Genomic DNA, 10,381 nt, shown 5'->3' on the forward strand with positions numbered 1-10,381 from the left:
GCATTCCACTCGTTTTATCTTAATAATATGCATTTTAATGCTCACTCTTGTCATTTTTTTTTTCAGTTGGCCCCGGCCATTGCCATTGTACATCCTCTTTGGGCCAGTGGCGGCTATTTTAGATATCAAAATACAGCGATATCCCAATATAACATAACAAATGATATATCTCGGTAGTAATGATGATTTGCATATATTACTTCGTTCATACATCGCGATTTTTTGCGGTTTAGTGTTAATTTTTTGTGAAAATTAATTTTCCCTATTCATATTGTACATACTAGAGTATACAATGGCCTATGGCGGCCATTTTGAATATCAGGAAAATAAATATTTTGTGAAAAATTATTTTTTCAGAGAGTATTTTACTCCTGCCACACGATTTCATGCATTTCATAGCCAATGTGCGGACAATTTTAGGATTTTCATGGGTAATTTGCATATTTTGGCGGCCATATTGGATTTTGCCAATTTGCAGAAAATGCTCAAGGTTACACGAGTGGCATCATCCAGATTCGTAATCAGCACCCTCGAATTGACAAGAAACCATAAAAAAATATTGTATATATAAAAAAACAAGGTTTGGTCAAGTTTCTATGGGGCCTATCCTGGACTAATATAGGAAAATTGCTCTCATTTCAGATCACATTACGTGTATATAATTTATATATATATATACATGTATATATATGGCGGCGTGCGCAATACCATGGGTGAGGGGTCATTGGATATTTGATCTGTCTGTCTGGTCGATCTTTCTTTGTCATGTTTGTGTACGGAAATTCGATGCAATACCTAATGCAAATAGGGTGACCGATTACGAAATCTTTTGTCAATGTTCACGAGTGCAGACGTACAGTGTACACATGTATATTTTACATCGATCAAGACTCCCCTCTCCACGTGAATGTAGATCGCACAAGCTAGGTGACCTTACCATTTGTAAAGTATTAACGGACGTATTGTGTTCGCTTTGTACGGTGCAGACACAGCTGACTTCCTTAAGTTGTGAGCCGAATGATATATATTTTCTGGTACTGGACTATTTATATCGTAGGAAAGGGTTTTTAATTTGAGATGGCGAAACTTCCTAAATTTTGTATATTCGTTGCGGCTGTACTTTGCTCCGGATTCATGTCTCCTCCCGTTGTTTCAGGAGCTAAGATCATGCTCGCTATGTCGGGTGTCATGAACAGCGTTAGTCAGCACATTCTGTTTTCAGCTATCACGGAACCTCTGGTTGAACGCGGGCATGAGGTTATTCTCCTGGCCCCTCAGTATAAGGTGACCAAGGGTCTCACTGAGGAAGCTGTCACCGGGAAGATCTTCTTTAAGAACTCTAAGACGAAGGAGGAGATGGAGGAAATGGCTGCGGGGCTTCAGTCAATCGCCCTTGGTTTCAGTCAGGATTCTGTCTTCCAGATCATTGGCAGGGTTCGTACCATCTTCCCATGGTTCACCGAAGGATGCTTCCAGCTCTTCAAGGACCAGGAGACACTGGATCGGCTCAGGGAAGAACGTTTCGACCTGATCCTCACCATGCCGACTTGTGGCTGCGATTCCTTGCTTGCGGAATACCTGGGCGTTCCTTTCGTCGTGATGACTCCACTTCGAAGGGCGCCCTTTTTCAATGAAGATACTTTCGGCATCCCCGCCCCGTCCTCTTACGTACCGTTCAGTGGTTTGACTACGTTCACTGACCAAATGACATTTTCTCAGAGGATCACCAATGTTATAATGCGTTATGTAACGGAGCCATTCTTCATGTACCTGACGCGAAGTGGTCTCGATCAAATTCAGAAGGACCACAACATCAGACCTGACCTGTCGATTGATCAGCTTCTTGGCAAAGCTCAGCTTTGGTTGTCCCAGGGTAACTGGGCTTTTGAGTTCGCTCAACCAATCACGCCAAACTTTGTCTCGATCGGTGGAATCACAACCCAATCACCCAAACCATTACCAAAGGTAACTGGAGTAGTTTTCAAGTGGAACATATCTTTGAAATATACTTTTCTTTGTCTTTTTTTCTTAAGTGTTTTTCTTCTTAGTTCTTATTCTTTCTATCTTTCGTTTTTTCTTTATTTCCTTCCTTCTTCTTCTTTTTCTTCTTATTTTTTCCTTCCTTTTTTATTTCTTTCATTATTTTTCCTTTATTTCCTTTCTTTCTTTCCCATTATTTTGTCCTTCCATCTAGCCTCTTCTTCCTAATTCTTTTTTTATTTCTTTCATTGTTTTTCCATTTTTCTTTCTTCCTTTCTTTCTTTCTTTCTTTCCTTTCTTCTTCTACTTCATCTCCTCCTCTTCCACATTTTGAAACGAATATAAAGATGTATCCGAATTCAGAGCATGCACCGCAACCAATGGAGGTCATTACTGGGGATTCCAAAGAAGAAGTAATTAACATGATTAATAGTTTATGCAATTCATGGGTTTTCTGTGCTGCTATGTCGGTGCATAAATTAACCCTTGTTACGCATACTACATTAACATTAGGGTAAAAGTACCCTAATCGAATTCCTTGAGGACTCATTGTTTGATTAATCAGTATATACCAATGTCAGTTAATGTGATATTCAGAAATTGGTGGTCAGTATGGATCCTCATCAAAATAGTTGGCTAAAATATTGACCTATGACCAGTCATTCAATTTATTTTATTTTCCTCTTTCAGGCTTTTCATATTTCAATTTTTTCATTTTAGCTAAGACTCTGTAAGAGGGAAATTTGCCAATGACTGGTACTAATTACTCGTGCTATTGACCGGGAGTGGTTTTGAGATGAGAATATATAGTTTATCAAATTACAAGGGGCTGCATGATCACTATAAAACATATATTACACATCTTAGAAAACATTTTCGTGAAATATAATTTATAATACACATCATTTTGCTCGGGTATTGAAACATTACCCATACACCTACTTGTTACCTTTTAAACAGTCCCAACATTACCCTCGACTAAACCTTGGGCGTAATGGTACCTCGCCTGCGTAAATCTTACTGATGCCCTTGATAAAGTATATTATTTGTATACCATTTACCTGATATTAACTTGTCTTTTCTTTTAAGTATGTAGTAGTTCCTTTTTTATGATTTATCAATGTATTTTAACGTTCAGATGTCACATCCAGGATCAACCTTCTCTCTACCATTTCACTCATGTTTTATATCTATCTTCTTTGACTTTGACCCCCTTCCTTATCTACTTCCTTATCCTCTTTTACTTATCTTCCCTCTTTAGATATCTCTCTAGATCCTGGCAATATGCAAAGACGTATTAGTGTAGTTGATACTTTTAATGTTATCGTAAGATCGAAGGTATAGAGTTTAGAGTGTTTTATTTATTTTACGCATTTACATGTAGACCTTGTACTTAAGAAATTAATGAATGAAAATGTATGCTTGTGTAGTACACATTTCAGTTGTGAAGCATGTTAAGGATTGTACCGAAGGGGTGGGTGACGTCTCGTCGCGTCGCGTTAAGGGGAACCCACCCCGTCGTCCCCCCTCCCACTCCCCCGGTTTTGCCGAAAGGGTATGTTGGGAGCATCGGTTCCCCGGTTCGCGTACCTTTCGGGCAAACCAGGGGTGTGTGGGGGGGGGGGGGGCTTTGGACGAAGGGTTGGTTCCCCTTGACGAGACGCAACGTCTCGTACCCGGCCGGTGTCACGACAATATTTGCTCCGGTGTCTCAGACGACATAGGGGTACAGTTAGGAATGTAATAGGGTTTTTGATTCAGAACAATGTAAATATAAGGGTTAGGGTTTATTTAGTTTTGGAGGTCAGCTTTTTATGTTTGGCATAACCTGCAGATATGCCATCGGTGCAACTTTGTCGTCGGTACGGAGCAGATGTCATGGACCCCCCCCCCCCCCCCGGCCCCTTCAGTACAATAAATACCATTTTCCTATCTATTTATTTATCATCTGATTTTTGTCCAGGAAATGAACGATTTTGTGGAAGGATCCGGTGACCACGGGATAATAGTCTTCACTCTTGGATCCGTCGTCTCCTCGTTGATGAACGACGAACTCAATGAAAATCTGGCCAAAGTTTTCAGTGAGCTGCCGCAGAGGGTGCTGTGGAGATTGAAGGGGACACGCCCGCGTAACCTTGGAAACAACACGCTCGTTTCTGATTGGCTCCCTCAAAGCGACCTCCTTGGTACGATGTTGTAATTTTTGTTGATCCTTTGATTTACAAGTTACGGTAGCATGGTTAGGCGTGCCCTTGTCAAAATTTAATAAAATCATGAATGTGAGATGGTATTGATATCATTTTGTACCAATTCAGATCATAAAGCGTGTAAGATCTGTTATTTCTAAACATCTCGCTTTAATAGTTTATTGCTAAATATATCGTCTAATTGTTTGGAAAGCATACCTTGGAAGTACGCTTAAAAATTAATTTGCCAATCTTCAGCTTCCTCTATGTATTGAAGTGCATTGACAGTTGTGGCAATCTTCGAGGTTTAGTTTCCCTTCTTGATCAATGTTTCATCATATTTGTTTGAAAGGGACTTGATATTTCAATTAAGATGGAAAGTGTACTATATAGAAATTAAATATATTTAGTGATGAAGAAATTTAATGTACAAATCAAATTGAACTGCTCAATTCTGATTTCACTCTTTGGAAATGAGTTCCGATTTATTCCCAGCATTATTTTCCATTCCTTCCATTGAAAACACCAGGTCACCCCAAGACGAAGTTGATGATCTATCATGGAGGAGCGAACGGTATCAATGAGATCGTCACCCACGGTGTTCCAGTTCTCGTCATGCCTCTAGCTGGGGATCAGATGGGTAATGCAGTCCGGATGCAAGCCAAGGGAATGGGGTTCCCTATCGATAAGAATACACTCACCGAAGAAAGCTTTAGAGAGGCAGTTAATGAGATGCTAAACAATCCAAAGTAAGTGTTTTTCTGATCGACCCCTTCTTGCGCGAAGCGCATGTATAAAAACACACCTATTTAAATCGATAAATATTTCTCCATCTTTCAAGTAAGAACAAAAATTGAATATAGTCTGCGTATAGAGTATATTGCTATGTCAGACAAGCCTTTTATGTGTTCATGATGAAAATGATAGATATGAGCTAAATTCACTTTGGAGAGTACTCTATGTGTAATGAAGTAGAAGGAGAAGAAGAAGTAGAAGAAGAAGAAGAAGAAAAAGAAGAAGAAGAAGAAGGAGAAGAAGGAGAAGAAGAAGAAGTTGAAGAAGATAAGAAGAAGAAGAAGTTGAAAAGGAAAAAGAAGAAGAAAAAGAAGAAAAAGACATGTATGCCTACAGCTAGAAATAATAGAAAACATCAAGGAAAATTATGAATATTGTAGGAAACAATAAAAGAGCACGCCTTCGGGTATAGTTTATTTGTTACAAAATAAAAAAAGAAAAAACCTGGAGTCTCGTATAGCAAGAGGCAGATCATTTCCCAAGTGCCGAGCCAGTGTGTGCAAAAGACAACGCTCGATTTCCCCCATGCTTTTTCAAAAGGAACAACACAGGGAAAATTCTGAACAAAAAAGGAAGAAAGGAGAAAGAAGAGTGTAATATAAATGTTGGGGTAATATTACTATATGATTACCCATGATTACCTAAACTATTATTCAAATGAGAAAAAATGACGTCACTTTTAGACCCCCCCCCCTGTCAAATAACCCGATGCCACCCTATGTCGAAAGATAAGTAATTCTGTAGATTCCGATATAGCATACATTTAAATAAATATAGACTTCGACCAGTCCTCTTAACACTCATCAAACCCCATTCATGCTTCAACCTCATTCACAGATACACTGTTAATGCAAAGAAGGCTTCTGCTATAATGAAAGATCAAATCGTGCCTGTCCGAGAGAAAGTCGTCTACTACATCGAACACATCTTGGAATTCGGGGGTGACCATCTCAGAACTCGAGCTCTAGAACTCAACTTCATCCAGCGAGAATCCATCGACGTCATAGCATTTTTTTTAATAGTTTTCATATCGTTTTTCTTGGCGGTCAAATGGCTGGTTTGTAAATGCTGCGGACTTTGTCGACGAAAACATACAGAGACGAGAAAGTCAAAATCTGATTAATCTAAATATAATTATATTTTGATAATAGAACTATGATTTATGATTTTAAGGGTGGGAGGGGGTAATTGACTTGCAGTCGTGTGGTCCAGTGGTTAGAGCATTGGACTCATAATCGCAAGGTTGTGAGTTCGAATCCCAACTCTGCCATTGTCTCCACTTCGATAAAAAGGCCCAAGAGTGATATCTGTCGTCTATTACGTCAGCCACTATGACTGATTAACCTAGACGTAAAATGTTTCCAAGGTAATTGGTTATATACCAGCTTGGCATATTCACCAGCAAAAAATGCTGTCCTGCCGAGTTCCTACGGGAGTTACCACAAACAGAAACAGAAAAATGGGAAATAAACAAGATATAGAATCAGAGTCTTCACTGATAAAATACCAGGAACCTTTTTTATCCTCATTCTGAAAAATGGGGCGCTAGAATGATAGAGGATGGCATTGTTTATCATGTGGGTACTAAGGGGGACACGCCCCTATGATATTCCTCTGGATCTACAGTGCGTATCAAAAAAGTTTACACTTTGAAAAAGTCCTGGGAATCAAAAAATATACAACATGTGGGTAATTTTTCACATATAATCTTGGGTTTGGGTCTCATCTATCCAATGAAAGAAAAAGTTTTGACAGAATGTTACACTTAAGTGAGTACTGTCCATTTTTGTAAAGCTCGCAGAAATCTGTTTGCGCAGAAATGCTTGTTTTCACGCTGTGTCAAGGGGAAAGGGCGAAATCAAACTTACCCTGCGAAACATTTCTCATACATTTCCCTTGCACTTTTAGTCTATTGAAATAAAACGGATACATTCAAGCATTTTGTAACAATTTTGCCACCCAAATTGAAATTTCAACACTTAGTAAGCACAACCCTTACCCTTTTTGTACCAGCTGGATCTGAAGACATAATTGAATCTGAACAAAAGTTTATATCAGACATCTCCAGCATTTTTTTTCACTATTAAAGTTTTTATAATTTAAAGTAGGGTTACATTTCATTTTTCATTGATACTTGTTTCTCCACACTTTTCCCAAGCTTGACAATGATTAACAATTATGAAAGTCAAGCCTAAGCCATTTCATGTAAATCACAGCTCAGTGTCACGATGGCCTCGGTGTGTGGGGGAGTGGGGTGGGGCGCGATGCACTCTTCGGAATGTTTTGGGCAAGGAAACAAGTTAAAAAAAGGTAAAATATATCTTCAAATCAATTTTACTAGCTAAATTCAACATGTTCTTCATGATTAAGGTCTACTTTTATTCGCAAAACCATTTCAAAGTTCTGCGCAAATCATTTTTCACTAACTTTTCAAAAGTAAGTGGTGCTCACTCAAGCGGAAATATTTTTCGACAGTTATATCGTCATTTGCTTAAATGGATCTGTACCAATGTTAAAATGTGGAAAATGTTCAGGATATTACAAATGTATAATTTTACAGGATTTTTCTAAGTGTAAACTCTTTTTTGATACGCACTGTATAGCGCCTGGAGATAAGTGAGAACTACTTAGTCGGAACAGTACTGTTCAGGTCCTTTTTCGTGTGTTTATCATTAATTTTACAATGTATTTTTATGTGTGTATTATTTAAGTGTAATCATTTGTAATGCACCCACGGAATGGGAGGAATAATTTTTCTTAATGTTTCAATAAAGACAATTATTAATTTACACATGTGTATTATTGGTGTAGAATCCTTAGGCAGTCTCACTTGCAGTTAGTTATGTTTATGACTTTAAAGGGGTGGCCCGGGCTGGAAATATTTATATCTAAATAAATTGAGTAAAATTCACAGAGCAAAATGAATGCTGAAAATTTCATTAAAATCGGATAACAAATAACAAAGTTATTGAATTTTAAAGTTTATAAATATTTTTGTGAAAACAGATATATGCATATCGTAATGAATATTCATTAGGTGGGCTGATCACATCCCCACTTTCCTTTTTTCGTATGTTATGCATGAAATCATGAATGTTTAAATTTTTCATACATGTGTAAATTATGTGTCTCCATTATGATGAAATAAGTTGCGGCAATAAATAACTAATGCACTTAATCAGTTGTCAATCCAATTGCTTTATGTCTTGGTAGAATTTTTTTGAATAAACCTAATTTCATATAATAAAATACAAAAGAACAAGTGGGGATATGGCATCATCAGCCCACCTAATGAATATACATAAAGACATATACCTATGTTTCACCGGAATAATGCAAGTTTAAAATTCAATAACTTTGTTATTTGTCATCCGATTTTGATCAAATTTTCAGCATTTTGCTTTGTGAATTTTACTCTATTAATTGAGATATAAATATTGTCAGCCCGGACCATCCCTTTAATCTGTCATGTGTAGGGTAGAGTCGGAGTAGAAAGGGAGGTCTGGGCCCCCAAGACGTATGAGGTATTACATCCATCGTAATAAAATTGCAATTAGTATCACTCAAGTTTTTTTCTCGACTATATATGTTTGTAACTGTGATAACTGTGATGTAATAAACTTTTCAATTTGTTTAAGAACGATTCACCCTTAAGCACATTTCTATAGATCTGTAGTATCTTTGTGATCTAAGTTCTCAAATCACGTACATTCAAAACTTGCATCACTTCATGTACATGCTCTCAGAAACAATGTTAAATTGTAATTGTGCTGATATCAGACTTTGACGTAACATTTTAAATAGTTTAAATGAGTCGACCATTTGCTTCCATTGTGCTGGGTTATAGCACGTCCAGGAAGGAAACTAACGGTTATAGTAGACTTGTTAACTGCAAAAAAAGGGGTGAACGCTGCATTTTTGAGTACAAATGTCCCACTTGGCACAAATGTTCCTTGAGTCAAAAGAAAAAGATTCATCCAAAGAGACACGCTGTATCTATGCAAATAAGCAAGTAATTTGCATAAATTTGCATATTATGTCGATATAGTAAAAACAAGTATTTCAGAATATATTTTTAACCAGAACTGCCCTAAAATTGGACATAAAGACTTAGGGTAGGAAAGGGAAGAAAATTGTCATCAAATAATTGGGATATCCTTGTTTATTATTACCTAATTTACATAAATTATGCAAATTATAATTTAAAACAAAGTATTTTTTCATGAATCCTGAACTGTTTTATAAATAACAGCAATTAATACACAATGTCAACATTCTACATGAAAGATAATATATTAGCGAAAACATCGATATGCTTCATGACAGTATTAGTGTCTTAATTTGCTTAGAAAGAGGGCAAATATGTCAAAATGTATGACGTGATATTGCGCTAAAACGAGACCAAAACAACCTCTATGTCACAGTCACACTCACGAATCGGACAATAAAGCGATCAATGGTATGTCATTCGAGATAACACAATCTCAACACAATAGCTTCCATCGGCTTCTCGTATCGCTTTTGTTGGTGTGTCTGCCACACCGTAATCTATGGTATATACGGGCAAAATGCATTTCGGTATCGGTAAAACACTATTAATTTTGTTTTATTTGTTTCTAATTTGTTTCTCTTGGAAAATTTACAGGAGACATTGCTTTGCAGGTTACTGCTTTAATGAAGCTCTGGCACATGAATCATGACAAATGTACCCCACCTCAATCCATATTTTAACTTTGTTAAAATATATATCTTTTGGAGACCCCGAAGTGGCAAAACTGCATTCCCCGCGGCATTTCCGCTACTTTACAAAACCAGTTTGACTTGTATTATCGACTTGGAAAAGACAGATGTATGAGACATCAGTTAACATGTTTCCAGAAGATAGTTTTTTTTTTTTAATTTAAGCCTACGTCCATGGGAGCCCTCCGAATTTACCCCATCCCCTCTCTGTATTTCGACACTAAATAAAAAAAAATATCGTGTTTTAAAGCCACCGGCAAGGCAAATTGCGTTTTTGGTATAATAAAGCAACTTTTATATCTATATTTCATATTTATCTATATTAATATTATTATTATCATTAATATTATTATTATTATTATTATTGATATTATCATTATTATTGTTGTTGTTTTGCAGTTTGTAATAATGCTCTAGCACAGTAAAGGCTATAACCCAACAGGAGCATGCCTAGGATACCCTTTCCCCTTTTAGTTTTATGTATTCAAAAATAGTTTATTGTCTTTAGAACTCATATCTTGGAATAGATTGAGGTGAAAATACTCTACAATTGACATGTAAAAGAGCTGTGGTACATTGAAGAAAAGCCACACGTAAGTTCTAAAATACCCCTTTATTGATTCCACTCTATATTAAATTTAAATATTTTTAGAGTCCATTCGGAAGAAAGATACATTTCT

At 37.0% G+C, this 10,381-nt stretch overlaps 1 protein-coding gene across 1 annotated transcript; it reads left to right on the forward strand.

Annotated features, from left to right (window-relative positions):
• The first annotated feature begins 675 nt into the window (after positions 1 to 675).
• On the forward strand, positions 676 to 7,750 carry LOC129268290 (UDP-glucuronosyltransferase 2C1-like). Its single transcript, XM_054905860.2, has 4 exons — positions 676 to 1,965; positions 3,944 to 4,166; positions 4,696 to 4,915; positions 5,799 to 7,750. The coding sequence occupies exons 1-4, from the start codon at positions 1,078 to 1,080 to the stop codon at positions 6,082 to 6,084; spliced, it is 1,617 nt and encodes a 538-aa protein (XP_054761835.2). The 5' UTR covers positions 676 to 1,077; the 3' UTR covers positions 6,085 to 7,750.
• The last annotated feature ends 2,631 nt before the right edge of the window (positions 7,751 to 10,381 follow it).

The sequence above is a fragment of the Lytechinus pictus genome, chromosome 9 (genome assembly GCF_037042905.1).
Source record: "Lytechinus pictus isolate F3 Inbred chromosome 9, Lp3.0, whole genome shotgun sequence".
Taxonomy (NCBI): domain Eukaryota; kingdom Metazoa; phylum Echinodermata; class Echinoidea; order Temnopleuroida; family Toxopneustidae; genus Lytechinus; species Lytechinus pictus.